Source organism: Notechis scutatus, chromosome Z (assembly GCF_049901735.1).
Source record: "Notechis scutatus isolate UNSWTSFEM ecotype Mainland chromosome Z, rNotScu1.2, whole genome shotgun sequence".
Lineage (NCBI taxonomy): Eukaryota > Metazoa > Chordata > Lepidosauria > Squamata > Elapidae > Notechis > Notechis scutatus.
In genome coordinates this window covers 1880571-1899036 of record NC_142025.1, presented here as the reverse complement: position 1 = coordinate 1899036, position 18466 = coordinate 1880571, and the positions used below count along the sequence as shown (strand labels likewise).

Sequence of the window (18466 nt, the reverse complement as noted above, 5' to 3'; positions counted from 1 at the left end):
GTGCACTTCAACGCCCAGAATTCTCCAGCCAGTCTTAAACTTGCCAAGTTTGGAGACCTCTGGTCTTGTAAATAGACACAGCAGAGTTCAGTTGAGTGCATCTCTAACCCCATCCCTTCAAAGTTTAATTCTTTTTTATTATTATTATCCATATGTAAACATTTTGAATAGCGTATTGACAGGGCATATCCTCTACGAAAGAAAAGTGAGGGGAGGAAATGATAACATATACTAATAACAATAATAAGGGTACAACAGAATAATTTTAATCAAGCTTATCTTTACGTTAGCGTATTTATAATCCTGTTGATTATATTGGCATACTTCTAGTTATAAACCATATGAAATTTAATTCTAAGCCTGAAACCTTGCCAAGTGTTGAGAAATCGGGGTCCTCCTAGGCCTGCACCCCTGGATAGTTGCATTCACACAACAGATGGAACCTGAAAGATGTCTCCCTTTGCACAACGCCCTGCCTCTTTGTGTCGCGTGTTCTCCCAGGCAAACAAAAAAGCACCTGCGTGGAAGGTGGCAGCCCCCCTCGGAGAGAAAGCTTGTGTGAACAAAGTGGGGTCCAGCAAGCGTGATCCCCTAACCCTTCAAAGATTAATGGCTGCATTTCCGAGCCTGAAACCCTGCCAGGTGCTGAGAAACCAGGGTACCACCTGCATCTCTTCATAGTTGCCTTCACACAGCAAATGGAACCCAGATGATTCATCCTATCACACAATGTCCTTTGCCCCCTAACTCTTAAATGGTTAATAACTGTATTTGCAAGACTAAAACATCACAGTATTTCCATAATGGGGAATTGTCCTCCTATCCCAAGCCTACGCACTCAGGGAGTTGTATTCACACAAACCAGTGGAACCAGGAAGGTTCATCCTTTCACAATACTTTAGGCCCCCTAACTCTCAAAAACCCTAAAAAATTCATGACTGTGTTTGCAAACGGAAACCTTACAGTATTTCCATAATGGGGGTCCTTGTCCTCCTATTGCAAACCAGCATACTCAGGGAGTTGCATTCACACAAACCAGTGGAATCTGGAAGATTCCTCCTTTCACACAATGCCTGGTAAACAATTAATGACGGGCATTTGCAAGCTTGAAGCAACATTACCGTATTTCCATAATGGGACTCCCTCTCATAGCTGCACACCCAAAGAGTTGCATACACACAAGAAGTGAAACCCGGAAGATTCAACCTTTCACACAACACCTTATGCTCCTAACTGTAAAAAACATTTTTAAAAATCACCTTATGGTGTTTCCGTAATGGGGACCCCGTTCTTCCCAGCCTCCTCCTAACCCAAACCCCGGATAACTGCATTCCCACAACAGGTGGAACCCGGAAGGCGCCTCCCTGCGCCCCTCGCCTTCGCGTCACGCGTTCTCCCGGGGAAACAAAGGCACCTGCGCGCAGGGCAATCTCCCCGTCGGAGGAGGGTCGTGTGAACGCGGGCGGAGCTGCGGGTCGGTCGAGGGGCGCACCTGCGCTCCGCCCGCTGCGCCTCCCCGGAGCCCGGCCGGGCTGCGAATCAGGCGGCGGAGGAGGAGGAGCGAGCGGGGCTGGCCAGCAGCTCCGGAGGGCAGCGCAGCCCGAATCCGGGAGCCGAGGCATGGATAAGGGAGGGCAGCCGGCAGCGCTGCCCGACCGGGGTTAGAGCGACCGAGCGCGGCGGGCGAGCCTGGCTGGGAGAGCGCGCTCCGCGATGGCTTCCAAGGAGCGGCTCTACGAGCTGTGGATGCTGTACTTCGCCAAGGTGAGCCCGGCTCTCGGCCTCGCCCGCCTCACCTGCAGCCTCCTCCTCCCCCTCCTCCTCCTCACCTGGGGAAGGGGATCGTGGGGGAGGGAGGGAGGGAGTTGGGCTGACACGCGGCGTTGGAAGGGGGTCGTGGGAAGGGAGCCCGGCGGACGAGACTGAGGAGGGCGCGCCTCTGCGGTTGCTTGGATCGGGAGGGGCGGAGGGGGGTTGCCTTGCTTGGTGCTGCTTCTCTTCCCCGTCCTCCTTCTCTTCCTCCTCCCGCTCCTCTTCTTCCTCCTCCCCCTCTTCCCTTTCTTCTTTCTCCTTCCCTTTCTCTTCCCCTGATCTTCCCCCTCTTCCTTTCTTCTTCCCCTCTTCCTTCTCCCCTGCCTCTTCTTCCCCTTCCTCCTTCTCTTCTTCCTTCCCCTCACCGGTCTTCTTCCTCCTTCCCCTTTTCCTCCCATTCCTTCTCTTCTGTTTCCCCTTCCTCCTCCTTTTCCTCACCTCTCCTCTTCTTCCTCCTCCCCTTCTCCCATTCCTTCTCCTGCTTCCCCTTCCTCCTCCTCCTCCCTCTCCCCTCTTTCTCCATCTTTTTTCTTCCCCTTCTCCTCCTCTTCTTCTCTGCCTCCTCTTCTTCCTTCTCCTCTTCCTCCTTTCCCTTCTCCACTTCCCCTTCCTCCTTCTTCCCCCCCCATCATATCTCTTTTCCTCTTTCTCCTTCTCCTCCCCTTCTTCCCTCCTCCCCTTCCTCCTTATCTCCCCGCTCCTGGGAGTATCAGTTACCTGCCTATTCTAAAGAGGGGTGTTTCTTAGAACTCACCCAGCACACCTGTCCAGGTGAGCTCTGCATCCTCTTCCACCTGCTCCCCCTGTTCCTGCCCTGGCCTTGCTCCCTGGGGTCCATTCTTGGCTCTCTCTCTCTCTCCCTGCCTCCTTCCCTCCCTCACCAGGTGACCCAGCGCCACCCTTTCCTGTCAGGCTGATGAGCTTTGTAGTCAGGCTGAGGATGATGAGCTTTGTAGTTTTTTTCTGAGCTTGCCCCTACCTGGGTCACAGGTCACCTCTTTCTCTCTCTCTCTCTCTCTCTCTCCCCCTCCCTCCTTTTCACGAGGCTGTCCTCCAGTCACCTGACATTGGGGAGGGGGTCTCTCTTAACGTGACCCCTTCCCCCAATACACCCAACAGCCACCCTGTAAGGTAGGCTCCGAATCCCCCTTTTGCATTTCCAAAGTGGAGAGCGACACCCATGTGCCTCTCTGCTCCCCACCCTCCAGTTCCCTTCTGGGGTCCTGGGACACCCCCACCTCCTCCTCCTCCCCCCTTGCTTAAAAATCCTTTGATATTCTTCCCTGTCTTCTCCACCTCCTTTAATCTTCTTCTCCTTTCTCTAATTCCCTTCCTCCGGCATTTATTAGAGACAGCAGGCAGCTGTAGTCCCTGATAAATATCAAATGAATAATAAACACAGGTTGTCCCTCCCTCCCTCCCTCCCTCCCTCCCCACTCCCTCACAACCACCTGCTGAGTGAGTCTCCAGCCGAATCAAAAACCTTTGAGGTCTGGACTACAATTCCCATTCTTCCCCTGGTTGGGGACGATGGGGGTCTCTCCTCGCGAAAAGTCTTCTTCCCGCTGCCGCCAGCCCCCAGGGTTGGTTCAGAAAGTGGAAGGCGGAGGGACCAGCCCTCCCCAACACGGCAAGGGAGGGGTCAGGGTTGGACTGGAGGACCTCTAGGGGGCCTTCTGCCCCCCTTGGATGTTATGCTATTCTATTATAGGGAATGAAATTGGGTTGGGGGGGCTCCATCTTGGGCCTGTCCACCCCTTAAAAAAAATATCCTTTTTTTATTTCCCTCTGTTTTCTGTCCTGGCCAAAACAAAAAGAGCAAAGCGCAGAGGGAAGAATCCTGAGTTGTGTTGACAACGCACCATTATTGTGTCTTCACGCTTCCCACCTTGTCTTTTCATGAGAGTTGGTTGGCTTTCTGAGGGGGCCTAGACCAAAAACCTAAAAAGGGAAAGGCGAGGGGGAAATCGTGTGTGATTTTGGGGCTCCTCATCCTGCTCCCTACCTGGGTCCCTGGTGCTGGGTGGAGAAGAGGAGTGGTAAAAATTAGCATTTGTGTGTGTGTGGGGGTTTCTTTCCCTCTGGAGCAAAGGGGAGGGGGAGGGCTTGGCTACACCCGGAAAACCTGTATAATATACTGAATTTTTTGATCCTGAATGTGTGCTGATCGTGAACGAAATAAGGGCCGTGTTTTTGGTTGTTGTTTTTTTCATTATTATTTTTAATGACCTTCAACTCACTTCCGTGATTTCAGGATATTTACAGTTTGTTTTGAAAATGAAAGAGAGCTGGGTGCCTTTCTTCTCCTTTTTTCTCTCAACTTCTTTCTCTGTTCCTCCTGCCTCCCTTTCTTTCTTTCTTTCTTTCTTTCTTTCTTTCTTTCTTTCTTTCTTTCTTTCTTTCTTTCTTTCTTTCTTTCTTCCTTCCTTCCTTCCTCCCTCCCTCCCTCCCTCCCTCCCTCCCTCCCTCCCTTCTTTTCCTCTCTCCCTCCCTTCTTTCTTTCTTCCTTCCCCATCTCTTCCTCTCTCTGTCTCTCCTCTCTCACTTTCTCTTTTTCTTTCTCTCTTTTTTAATCTTTCTCTTTTCAGTCCTATTCTCTTTCTCTGTCTGCCTTTCCTTTCTCCTCTCCCCAGCTATCTCTTTCTCTCCTCCCTTTCTCTTTTTCTTCCTACCTCTCTGTCTCTTTTCATCTCACCTTTCTTTCTCTCACTTTCTCTCCTTCTATTTTCTCTTTCTTTTTTTTCTTTTTATCTCTTTTCTTTCTTTCCTTCCTTCCTTCCTTTTTCTTTTTCTCTTTTCCTCTCTCTTTCTCTCAGTTTCTCTCCTTTTATTTTCTTTCCTTCCTCCCCCTCTCTCACTTTTTTTTCTGCTTCTCTCTCTCTCTCTCTCCAGGGTTAAAGAGCTGGGTCAAATTGTATTCTCTCCCTTTTTTCCCATCCCTCCTGCAAAATCCTTTGAAAGCTGCTGGATTAGGGGGTGATTGACACCTCCGCCAATGAATTCCCTAGACCCCCCCATGGCAGTATCTCCAATTGTCCGCAGTTTGGGCATTGCATTCACTTCGGCCAGACTTCCTGGCACTGTTGCTCTCCTGAGGCCGTGGCCCATGGGGGTTGTAGTCCAAGGGACTTCAAGGTTGCCAGGGCAAGGGAGGTGCCAGAGATAAAGCCAAGGAATCTGTTGAAATCGGAGCAGCAGCTGAACTGAAGTGGGGGAGAGGAATGAAGTGCCGAAGGCTTTTGGCTGGGTCTGTGTGGGAGGTAGCTGTAGAGCTGATTGGCTTTTATTTCTTTTATCTTATTTCTTTAATGCTTAAATTGGACGGCCCTGCCCTGTGACTCTTTGCCCCGCTCACTTGCATATGAGTAATAGGACGGTTGCTGTCATGAGAATAACAAACAGGGACAATATTATCAGATTCTCTGGCCAGAGATTTCTGTTTGAAAACAGGTAGATTCTAAAGGAAGGAAAGGAGGAAGGAAGGAAGGAAGGAAGGAAGGAAGGAAGGAAGGAAGGAAGGAAGGAAGGAAGGAAGGAAGGAAGGAAGGAAGGAAGGAAGGAAGGAAGGAGGGAGAAGAATGAAGGAAGGAAGAAGGAAGAGAGGGAGAATGGAGGGAGGTAGGGAGGAAAGGATAAAAATAGGAAAGGAAGGAAAGTGGGGGATCAAAGGAAAAAGAAAAAGAGGGAACTGAGATAAAAAGCAAGGAGAAAGAAAAAGTGAGGAGGAAAGGAAGGGGAGAAAGAGAAAGCAGAAAAAGGAAGGAAGGAGCAGAAGGGAGGACAGGTGGGAAGGAGGAGAAAAGAAACAAGAAGAAAAAGGAATGAGGAAGGGAAGAAGGGAGGAGAAAGAAATGAGAAAAAACAAGGAAGGAATGTTAAAAGAGAAAGGGGAGGAAGGAAAGAAAAGGAAGAAAGAGGAAAACAGAGAAGGGAGAAAAGGAAGGAGAAAAGGAGAGATAAGAAAGGAAAGGGAAAAAGAAGTACGGAGAGAAAGAAGGAAGGAAGGAAGGAAGGAAGGAAGGAAGGAAGGAAGGAAGGAAGGAAGGAAGGAAGGAAGGAAGGAAGGAAGGAAGGAAGGAAGATTCTTACCAATAGAATTAAGGAGTGCACCACCGTGGAGCCCATTGAGAAAAGAGATTATCCTTACTTAGCCTTTACAAATAGGTGACCACTTTACTCTGATCGATATCAGAATGACCCAGTGCCCTTTCCGAAGGAGATACTACAATTCCAAACTTTTTGGAAACATTTTGCTTTCCCCCTTTAGAGAAACTGCAATATTGTTTTGAGATCGGTCCATGGAGATTTCTTGACCTGGGCTGATCTTCAAGCTTTTTGATGGGTGGAACGGCATGGTTTTAAAAAGTCTTAAGTTCTTGTTTTTTTGTGGAAGGACAGATGAGAAATTTGGTCTAACAAAGTTGGAAGGGGCCTCAGAGATCTTCTAGTCCAACCCCTGCTCATATAGGGTAACCTTGCTGGAATGGAGGCGACCTTGCCTGCAAATATAGGCTGCAGTTTAGATAAATGTATTGTTGTTGTTTTTTAAATACTAAATTAAAAGAGAAACAGAGAAATATTTGAAAAACGAAAAAGGGAGAAAGTGAAACTGCAAAAAAGGAAGAGGAAAGAAAGAATGAGAAATAGAGAAAGAACTACTTCCTACTTTCTTGGGTGCAGATTGAAGTAAAAAATACATCAGACAGTTAAAATTAATGTATGCCTACATTATTTTCATAACCTTAAGAATTCTGTTTATCTTTTAATAGAACAACCAGCCTAGATCCTTAGAGGTGGTTAAGTGGTTTGGTAATGGGCTTTATTCCAGAGCTACCTGGAGAATTCTGGAAATCCAGCCCTCTTTAAGCATGCGGGCTAGGGGGATTCTGGGAGTGGAAGACCATGCCCATTGCTAGCAAATGACAATTACGAAATAATTCCCCCTTAATTGCTTCCCTCCCACTTATGTACCAAATGATTGCAACCACTTGCAAACCCTGGGTATTTTCTGCAGCCATTCTCGGGCATCGGTGTTTTCCGGATTTCCCCTCCCTTCCTCCTCCCTCCATTTTTTTTTTTTTTTTTTGGCCAGTGGCCCTGCTGTTGGGCAAAATTTATCTTTACAACAAGATCTTTGTTTGCCCGGAAAAAAAAAAAAGAAAAGGAAAGAAAACAGGCCACCGGGAACGGAGGGGAAAAAAATTCTTCTTTTTGTCATTGTCACTGCAGCTAAGAAGGAAGTCTCAGCATACTAATCTAGTTAATTACGTTTTTTTTTTTTAAAAAAAAAAAAATGTCAAGTGCAATCTTGTTTTATTTTTAATTTCAAGGAAAAAGGTGCAAAGCTTTGCATGCAAACCGGCCCGTCTCCACCTATTTCCTCCTGGCATTTTTGCACAGAAGAAGCTGCCGGCAATGACAGCAACACCAACACCCTGCCTGACTTTGGTTTGGGCCCTGAAAGATTTGAAATGGCTTTGATTTTGCAAGGGGGCAAAATCAGAACTCAGGGCTGGGCTTTGCAATCCGCTTCGCTGCTCCTGCAGGTAGTCCTCGACTTACGACCACTGTCAAGCCCAATATTTCCGCCGCTGAGCAAGCTGGTTCTTAAGCGAGCCACACCCAATTTTATGACCTTTTTGCCTTGGTTGTTAAGCAAATCGCTGAAGGTGTTAAGTGGTTTGTGTGGTCGTTAAGCGAATCTGGCTTCCCCCATTGACTGTTCGGAAGCCGGTTGGGAAAGTTGCAAATGTTACGACCGTCATAAGTTCATGCCTGTTGCCAAGCACCTGGATTTCGAGATTTTGTGGCTATGAGGCTGATGCAATAGTCATAAGTGTGAGGACCAGTTGTAAGTTCTTTTTTTTCTCCAGAGTTTTTGTAGCTTCGAACAGTTGTAGAATGAAAGGTTGTAATTCGAGGACTATCTTGTAATCTATCTTGGAGAGCGGCAGAAAAAAGAGAGCTAATCTTGCTTTTTGCTGCAATGGCGGTGACTGTTGGTAGTCCTCGACATACGACCATACCTGAGCCCAAAATTTCTGCTGTTAAGCGAGGCATTTGTTAAGTGAGTTTTCACCCACTTTACGACCTTTCTTGCCACAGTTGTTAAGTCAGTCATATGGTCGTTAAGCGAATCCGGCTTCCCCTATTGACTTTGCTTGTCAGACGGTCGCAAAAGAGGATCACGTGACTCTGGAAACACTGCGACCGTCATAAGTACGAGTCAGTTGCCAAGTGTGTCTGAATTTGAATCATGTGAATTGTGGGGGAGGCTGCAACGGTTGTAAGTGTGAAAAACAGTCCTAAGTCCCTTTTTTTCAGTGCCGTTGTAACTTTGAACGGTCACTAAATGAACCATTGTAAGAAGAGGACTTCCAGTGTGAGCCTGGGTGGTGTATCGGTGTGACGGAAGAACGTTTTTCTTGCGCTTTTCTTGTCTGTGTTCAGATGCCCCGTTGCAGCTTTGTGCAGGCACAACCGTGTTGCTAACCTTGAGAAGGAAAGACAATATTGAGTGGGCAGAGTTTACACAACATGCCCGGCCCGGCTTAGCAAAACCTTGTGGCTGTGATTGTGTGACACGGGACGCCAAAACAAATCCGCTCCGTGAAATAAGGCAGCTGCTGGATTGCCACTTGCCACCTTGCGGGTGTGGGATGCACTCACATACTCACACCCACCGGAGCCCTGATAGTTTTCCCCACGTGTTGAAGGAAATATGGGTTTCAAGGCTGAGACATCTGTGTAGCTCTGAGTCGAACGGTGGGGTCCCTGGTGCTCTCTTCATCTGGTTTTCTGGCAGACGTTTCAGGACCCAAGTAGGTAACGTCATCAGTGCTAGAAGGGAGGGGAGGTTGCAGAAGGATGATGGAGGAGGAGGAGGAGAGGGGGAAGGGAAGGAGGACTGTGATGTCCTTAGGCTCTCTGACCTTGGTGTTCTCCTTGCAGATGTTTCGTGACTCAATTAGGATACATCAAGGCTAGAAGAGAGTGGGATTTGCAGGGAGGAGGAGGAGGAGGAGGAGGAGGAGGAGGAGGAGGAGGAGGAGGAGGAGGAGGAGGAGGAGGAAAGGGACTGGGGGCGCTCCTTGGTACCCTCTGAACTGGGTGGTTTTCTGGCAGACGTTTCATGACCCAACTGCGTAACATCATCGGTGCTAGAAGGGAGCGAAGTTTGCGAAGAGAAAGGAAGAGGAGGAGTGTGGGCCTGTTGGCGCTCTCTGAGCTTGGTTATTTTCTTGTAGACATTTCATGATCCAATTACATAATGTCATCAGCACTAGAAGAGAGTAGGGTTTGTTCTCTGTTTACATACAGTCCCTTCTAGCACTGATGTTGTTCCCTAATTGGGTCATGAGATGTCTGCAAGGAGACCACCCAGCTCAGAGAGCACCAAGGACCCCACAGTCTTCGTCTTCGTCTTCCTCCTCCTCCTCCTCCTCCTCCTCCTCGTACTGTCATCTAGTTGGGTCATTAAAGGTCAGCCAGAAAACCACCAAGGGAGCTTTCGAAGCTGGCTGGCACTAGCTACCAACCTCTGCTTTTCCAGAGCTGCCACTCCAGCTTGACCCTGACTGGGAGGGTGTGGTTGTGAAAATGCTTGTGCGCCATGCTTGCAGGCCCAGCACCCTGTTGACATAGTGACAGCCAGGGTTTCTGGTGCCCCAAAGAAAAATGTTTGGCATTTGATGCCTGGGGTTGACCATATTAGGAAACTACCTGGTTTGGAGTTGTTCAAGGTCACAGATTAACCAAGAATCTGGTGGCACCTTAAAGGCTCAAATATTTATTCTCCCCAAGGCAGAAGTTTTTGTGACTTAAAGGGCACTTGGCAGATGGACAATCTCCTTTCTTTCTTTCTTTCTTTCTTTCTTTCTTTCTTTCTTTCTTTCTTTCTTTCTTTCTTTCTTTCTTTCTTTCTTTCTTTCTTTCTTTCTTTCTTTCTTTTTCTCTCTCTCTGTGTCTTCCTTTCCCTCCCTCTTTCTTTTTTTCTTCCCTCCTTCCCTTCCCTTCCTATCCTCCTTCCCTTCCTCTCCCTCTCTTATTTACTTTACCTTCTTTGCTTTTTCTCCTTTCCTTTCATTCTCCCTTTCCTCTTTCTTTCTCCCCTCTTTCTTCTTCCTTCATCCCTCTCCCCTTCTGCATTCTTTTCCTTTCTTTCTTCTCTTTCTTTTCCTCTTTGTTTTCCTTCTTTCTTTTCATTCTCTCTTTCTCCTTTTCTCCCTTCTTCCCCTTCTCTCTTCCCCCTTTCCTTCCTTTATTTCCTTCCTTCTTTCCTTTGTTCCTTCTTTGCCTTCCTTTTTCTTGTTTTCTTTCCTTTCTTTGTGTCCTCTTTCTCCCTTCCCTCCTTCCTTCCTTTTTCCTTTCCTTCCTTCCTTCCTTCCTTCCTTCCTTCCTTCCTTCCTTCCTTCCTTCCTTCCTTCCTTCCTTCCTTCCTTCCCCCTTCTCTCTTTCCTTTTCCTTCTTTCCTAATTCCTCCCTCCGTCCCTCCCTTCCTTTTTCATTTATTTATTCACTCATTCAGTTTGCATGGCACCCATCTGTGGACATGTTTTATTTATTCATTTATTTATTTGATTGACCCCCAATGCTCTGCTGTCTCATCCGCATTTCAACAACTGCCTGCTGGGACTAAATGGGTCTGGGGACTTATTTTGTGTGAAAATAAAAGTGTGTGTGTGTGTGTGTGTGTGTGTGTGTGTGTGTGAAAGTATCTTTGGAAGTCTAAATGGCTGTCAGTATTTGCACTTTGCACACCTAGAAAGTGGAGGGGTGGAAAAACGGGAGAAGCCTCTGCCTTGCTATGAGACAGGATCTTCTGCATGCCTCAAGAATACGGGAAGTCCTTGACTTACAACTTGACTTGTATTTCATCAGATTCATTAACCGTTCGTGTTATTAACAACTGTTCTTGCTCAGCAGTGGAAATTTGGGGCTCAGTTGTGGTCGTAAGTCCAGGCCTACCTGGATATATATGTGGTGTATATATATATGTGTGTGTATGTATGTATATGTGTGTGTATGTATGTACATATATGTGTGTGTGTGTAATCAGGATGAAGAAAAAACCATTCTGGCACAGCAGTAGGCGAGCCCCAAATTTAAAACTGAAACAACTGTAAAAGTCTGACTCACAGACGAACACAATACAGAAGCCTGATGATGGCAGATGAGATTCTGCCGAAACGTTGCTACAACTTTAAAAGCACAACTATAAAGACGTGGGAAAATACCCGAACAAAGCTGAATAACATACATACATACATACATACATACGTGTGTGTGTGTGTTATGTTTTTGCTGGTATTTATATGTATGGTATTCAGCTTTGTTTGGGTATTTTTCCACCTCATTATAGTTGTGCATTATAGTGGGTTCCCAATACAGAAGCCTGATGATGGCAGATGAGATTCTGCCGAAACGTTGCTACAACTTTGAACACCAGCAGGTATCTCTAATCGCTGCCCCAGGTGTAATGATTAACGTTGTGGGTAGATTTGCTGGCCGTGCAAATTCGTTGGCTTCTGTCTCCCTGGAGATCAGAAGCTGCCACTCAGTTAGTGACGGGGGCTTCGCAGTGCAAAAACGTTGCTGGGCCCCATCAAATGCTTTTCTTCCTTCAACCTTCCTTGGCTGAAAGAACATTCGGGTTTGAAATGAAGGTGGGGGGGGGAGGGAAATATGGGATTCCTTGCAAGAAGGGGGTGGGGCCTCAACGTACAACAGTTTGTTTACTAATGGCCCACTTGAAGTGACAAATGGCGCTGGAAGAAAAAAAAAAGCAACTTTCAAGCAGTCCTCACACTTACGTTGCGGCATCACAAGGGGTTAAACTTTTGGTGTTTGGGCCACTGGCAGTGATCTGTGACGCTGGCAGCATCCCGGGGTCACGTGATCAGCGTCTGTAAGCCAAGGTGCCATTTTGTGAGGGCGACCACGAGCCGCTCTAAGCATTCTGTGAGGTGGTGACCGTCTCAAGAGCCGAAGCGGCCTGGGCAGAGAAGGTGGCAAGCGGAGGGGGGAAAAAAGAAGGGATTTTTCTACCTCCCCAAAACTAGAGAAGGAGGTCTTGCCAGCCTTTCGCTGCATTGTTTTGTGTTTCTTTCTGACTTGGATCAATGCCCAGATTGACAAGGGGATGCCAGCCAGAAGGTGCCTGCCAGCATGTGACTGGCACTGTGCACGCCTGTGTTTGGGGAGGGGGGGAGGAGGGAAGAAAAAGGAATGAAGGAAACAGAAGGAGGGAGGAAAGGAGGGAGAGAAAGGAGGGAGGCAAGAAAGAATGGAAGGAGGAAAAGGAAGGGAGAAGTGTGAGAAAGGGAGGGAGGGAGGAAAGAGAATGGAGGGAGGAGGGAGGAAAGGAAGGAAGAAAACTGAGAAGGAAGGAGGAAAGGAGGGAGAGGAGGGAGGGAGGGAGGAAAGAAAGAAAGAATGGAGGGAGGAAAAGGAAGGGAGAAGTGTGAGAAAGGGAGGGAGGGAGGAAAGAGAGTGGAGGGGAGGGAGGGAGGAGGGAGGAAAGGAAGAAAACTGAGAAGGAAGGAGGAAAGGAGGGAGAGAAGGGAGGGAGGAAAGAAAGAAAGAATGGAGGGTGGGAGGAAAAGGAAGGGAGAAGTGTGAGAAAGGGAGGGAGGGAGGAAAGAGAGTGGAGGGGAGGGAGGGAGGAGGGAGGAAAGGAAGAAAACTGAGAAGGAAGGAGGAAAGGAGGGAGAGAAGGGAGGGAGGAAAGAAAGAAAGACTGGAGGGTGGGAGGAAAAGGAAGGGAGAAGTGTGAGAAAGGGAGGGAGGGAGGAAAGAGAGTGGAGGGGAGGGAGGGATGAGGGAGGAAAGGAAGGAAGAAAACTGAGAAGGAAGGAGGAAAGGAGGGAGAGAAGGGAGGGAGGGAGGAAAGAAAGAAAGAATGGAGGGAGGGAGGAAAAGGAAGGAAGGAAAGTGTGAGAAGGGGAGGGAGGGAGAGAGGAAGGAAGGAAGGAAGGAAAGATTGGAGGAAGAGAGGGATGAAGAAAGAAGAAAGGCAAGAAAGGAGGGAGGGAGGAACAAAAGAAAGGAGAGAGGGAGGAAAAGGAAGGAAGGAAAGAGGGAAGGAAAGAAGGAAAAAGTGAGAAGGCAAAGGAAGATGATGATGTTCCGTAGTTGGGTAATGAAACTTCTGCAATAAAACGACTAAGCTCAGAGAACAGCAAGGACCCCACAATCCATCTATCCGTCCATCCATCCATCTATCCACCTCCACCTCCTCCTCCTCCTTCTCCCCCTCTGCCTCGTTCCCCAATCTTCCTCACTTCTGAACAATCCCTGAGCAGTTTAAATCTTTCTATGTGATCACATTGATTAGCCTTAAACCTGGAAGGCAACCTGAATCCTAATGCTATAAAATGCAAATAAAATGCAATTAGGGTGTCTAATAGCTAATTCAAGGAAATTTGGCTCGTACCATTCCAAGTGCCTCCGGGCAGTTAAATAAGCTTTTCTCTTCTTTCCCTGAAATTTTCAGGGCTTCACAAAATGTGTACATCCCAGAGAAAAAGAACCATCAGAATTAAATCGAGGCAATTACCAAAATGAATATTTTCTCACTCCAAAATTGTTTATTCTGACTAATGATGCTGTCGCAACTTGCTATTAAAAAAAAAATACTTAATGTAAATCAGTGTTTCTCAAACTTGGGGACTTTGAAGTGCAGACTTCAATTCCCAGAATTCCCCAGCCAGCCGTGCTGGCTAGGGGATTCTGGGAGTTGGTCTATGATTAAAGCATTAGTGACTAAGGAATTCTGGGAGTTGAAGTCCACATAACTTAAAGCTGCCCAGTTTCGCACCAAATCAGAATGGTTCATTTTTTGACAGGTAGTCCTGAATTTACGACCAACATTAGGACAGGAATTCCTATTGGTAAGCTAGGCAGATGTTAAATGAGCCATACTGGATTTTATAACCCTTTTTTTTTTTTTTTGGCCAAGGTTGTTGAGCAAATCACAGCAGTTGTAAAGGGAATCGCAACATCGTTAAGCGAATCCGGCTTCCCGTATTGACTGAGCTGGTTGGAGCCGGCTGGGAAGGTTGCAAAAGGTGATCACATGACCCCGTAAACCGTTGTAAATACAATACTGATCACAATGGCTGTAAGTGGGAGGACTGGTCGTAAATTGCTTTTTTCATTTTTTTCCCCCTTGTAACTTTGAACGGTTCATAATTAAATGCTTATGAGTCAACCTACTAAAACACACCCCGTTAGAAAATTAATGATGACAGTATTTGCAAGCTGGAAACATATTTCAGGTAGTCCTCGACTTACAACCATTCATTTAGTGACCGTTCCAGGTTACAACGGCACTGGAAAAAGCAACTCATGGCCGTTTTTCGCACTTGTGACCATTGCAGCCTCCCTGTGGTCACGACATCAAAATTCAGACGCTGGGCATCTGACTCGTACTTATGACACAGTATCCCAGGGGATCATGCGATCCCTTTTTGCGACCTTTTGACCCAGCAAAGTCAATGGGGGAGCCAGGCTCACTTAACAACCATGTGACTCGCTTAACAACTGTAGCAAGAAAGGTCGTAAAATGGTACAAAACTCCCTTAACAAATGTCCCACTTAGCAACAGAAATTTGGGGCTCCGTTGTGGTCGTAAGTCAAGTATCGCCTGACATCTCTGTGTGGGAATTTCTGATGTGTAGTAACTCTGATGCAATTTTGGATTGTCACGCACACAACATGATTTTGTGTGTCTCAAAACAGAGGGTGGAATTAGCTGTGTGGGATGGCTGACACACACACACACACACACACACACACAAAAGACACACTCACAACCTCTTTGTGCTTGGCTCCAGTGGGTGAATTTTGCAACTGAAGAGTATCTTGGAAAAGGGGGGTGTAGGGGAATCAAGAAAATAAGAATATAAAGGAAGGAAAATAAGCTGTAGCAGCCGTGCATATTCAACAGCTGTTGCCATCAGCGGAATCTGCTTATTTGTTTGCTCTCGTTTACAATCACAAACCCAAACAAAATACAGAAGTAATGGCTACGAATAGCGAAAATATTGGCGCCTCAGTTTCCATTATACGGCCAGGGTTTCCCAGATCACCAGAAGTTGCATGGAGTCCTCGACGTACGACCACCAAGGGAGCACCAACTTTCTCTGGCTAAGTGAGATCATTGTTAAGTGAGTTCTGCACCATTTTACGACCTTTCTTGCCACAGTTATTAAGGGAATCCCTGCAGTTGTTAAGTCAGCCACATGGTTGTTAAGCGAATCTGGCTTCCCCATCGATTTTGCTTGTCATAAGGTTGCAAAAGGGGATCACGTGACCCTGGGATGCTGCATCCATCATGTAGTTTTCTGTCTGTCTGTCTGTCCACCTCTGTCTATCCATGCATCCATCTATCTATCTATCTACCTACCTACCTACGTACCTACCTATCATCCATCTATCATCTATCCATCCATTATCTATCATCTAGCTATCTAGCTATTTATCTATCCTCCTGTCTATCATGTATCTATCTACCATCTATCTATGTATCATCTATCTATCCTACCCATTATCTGGTCTATTTGTCTGTCTGTCTGTCTATCTATTTATCTTATATCTATCTATCATCTGTCATCTATGCCTCTCTATTATTTCTCTCTTTTCCTCTCTCCTTCCCTCTCTCCCTCTATCTATCTATCTATCTATCTATCTATCTATCTATCTATCTATTATCTCTCTCCCTCCTCCCTCCATTATCTATCATCTATCTCGCTGTTCTCTCTCTCTGTGTGTATCCATCCATCTATCCAACTATCTATATCTGTATGTATGTATGTATGTATGTCTATGTATCTATCTATATCTATATCTATATCTATATCTATATCTATATCTATATCTATATCTATATCTATATCTATATCTATCTATCTATATCTACCTACCTACCTACCTATCTATTTATCTTATATCTATCTATCGAAACTGCATCCAGTTTTGGTCACAACACTATAAAAAAGATGTTGAAACTCTAGAAAAAGTGCAGAGAAGAGCAACCAGGATGATTAAGGGGCTGGAGGCTAAAACATACAATGAACGGTTGCAGGAACTGGGCCTGGCTAGTCTAGGGAAGAGAAGAACCAGGGGAGACAGGATAGCGGTCTTCCAATATTGGAGGGGCTGCCCCAGAGAGGAGGAAGGGGGTCAAGCTATTTTCCAAGGCACCCAAAGGCCAGACAAGGAATGAAGGATGGAAACTGAACAAGGAGAGATTCAACCTGGAAATAAGGAGAAACTTTCTGACAGTGAGAGCAACCAACCCATGGAACAGAAGTTGCCTTCAGAAGTTGTGGGAGCTTCATCACTTGAGACTTTCAAGAAGAAACTAGACTGCCACCTGTCAGAAATGGTATATAGGGTCTCCTGCTTGGGTGAGGGGTTGGACTAGGTGACCTACAAGGTCCCTTCCAACTCTGATTATCTGTTACCTGCCATCTGTCAACTATGCCTCTCTATTGTTTTTCTCTTTCCCTCCCCCCTTCCCTCTCTCCCTTCATCTATCTATCTATCTATCTATCTATCTATCTATCTATCTATCTATCTATCTATCTATCTATCTCCATCTGCAATATATATCTATATCTATCCATTCATCCATCCATCCAATCTATCTAATCTATATCTCTCATTTATCTGCCTCCCTGCCTGCCTGCCTCTGCCTCTGCCCCGTCTCTCTCTCTCTCTCTCTCTCTCTGTCTATCTATCTATCTATCTATCTATCTATCTATCTATCTATCTATCTATCTATCTATCTATCTATCTATCTATCATCTCTCTCCCCCTCCCTCCCTCTATTATCTATCATCCATCTTGCTATTATCTCTCTCTCTCTCTTTGTCTATCTGTCCGTCTGTCTATCTTTCTATCTATCCACCCATGCAGCCACCCATCCATCCATCCCCCTATTTTAGCTGAAGGTAAATCTTGAGCCAGTTGCAAGGCCCAAATTTCAATCAGGTGACCACAGGGATGCAGCAACGGTCAAAGTGTGAAATACAATCAAAAAAATCACTTTTTCCAGTATTGTTGTAACTTCAAACGGTCACTAAAGGGATGGTTCTAAGTCAAGGACTATCTGCCTTCTACGGGAGGAGCAAAGTAAAACTGGGTAGGAGAATAACAATTAAAAAAAAAAGACATTGAAAAGACTTCAGCCCAAACCCCAAATTATTCAGCTAAAGAGGCAGGAAGTTCACCCTATCAGATACTTTTCCTTGCGGCCGAGCAGTGACAGACGATGCACAGCAAAAACATAAAATATTAAAAGGTAAAAAGAAGCCATTGTTTCCCCTCTGTAAAATGCCGAATGCTTCTAACCTTACTGAAAGAGCCCAATGAACTTGTTGGGAGAAGTGTGTGTCAGAATTTCAACACTTATTTACCTTTATTTTTTTTAAATTGACACTTTGAAGAAATGATGCAAACAAATACCACAGAGAATAGGAACAAATAATTAATAGAACGGAACAGAACAGAATAAAGAAATAGGAATGGAATGGAATAGAATAGAATATGGAATAGAATGGAATATGGAGTAGAATAGAATAGAACAGAACAGAACAGAACAGAACAGAATAAAGAAATAGATATGGAATGGAATAGAATATGGAATAGAATAGAATATGGAGTAGAATAGAACAGAACAGAACAGAATAAAGAAATAGGAATGGAATGGAATGGAATGGAATAGAATAGAATATGGAATAGAATAGAATATGGAGTAGAATAGAACAGAACAGAACAGAATAAAAATAGGAATGGAATGGAATGGAATGGAATATGGAATAGAATAAAATATGGAGTAGAATAGAATAGAATAGAACAGAATAAAGAAATAGGAATGGAATGGAATGGAATGGAATAGAATATGGAGTAGAATAGAACAGAACAGAACAGAATAAAGAAATAGGAATGGAATGGAAAGGAATATGGAATAGAATAAAATATGGAGTAGAGTAGAATAGAATAGAACAGAACAGAACAGAATAAAGAAATAGGAATGGAATGGAATGGAATGGAATGGAATATGGAGTAGAATAGAATAGAATAGAATAGAATAGAATAGAATAGAATAGAATAGAATAGAATAGAATAGAATAGAATAGAATAAAGAAATAGGAATGGAATGGAATGGAATAGAATATGGAGTAGAATAGAACAGAACAGAACAGAACAGAACAGAACAGAAAAATAGGAATGGAACAGAATGAAACAGAACAGAACAGAATGGAACGGAACAGAACAGAACAGAATATAGAATAGAATAGATTATAGAATATAAAACAGAACAGAACCAAATGGAATGGAATGGAATGGAATATAGAACAGAATAAAATAGAATATAGAACAGAACAAAATAGAATAGAATAGAATGGAATATAGAATAGAATATAGAACAGGACAGGACAGAATAAAATGGAATATAGAACAGTAATAATAATCATAATCATGATAGCAATAAGAAGGTAATGGAATAGATATGGATGTTAGGTTATACCTTTCTAAACTGTTGTTCTTTCATTATGAATAATTAGATATGTTGCAACGGTTCATTTAGTGACTATATGAAGTTACGAGGGTGCCAAAAAAAAGGGACTTACGACCGTTTTTCTTA

At 45.2% G+C, this 18466-nt stretch overlaps 1 protein-coding gene across 1 annotated transcript in view; it reads left to right on the top strand.

The window, feature by feature from the left end:
- Window positions 1–1399: 1399 nt before the first annotated feature.
- Window positions 1400–18466, top strand: part of LOC113425521 (neurobeachin-like protein 2) — a 58216-nt gene continuing 41149 nt past the window's right edge. Inside the window, exon 1 of the mRNA XM_087947294.1 lies at window positions 1400–1764. Within this exon, the coding sequence (XP_087803420.1) occupies window positions 1714–1764 (51 nt within the window). The 5' untranslated portion in view covers window positions 1400–1713. The remainder of the gene's footprint in view (window positions 1765–18466) is intronic.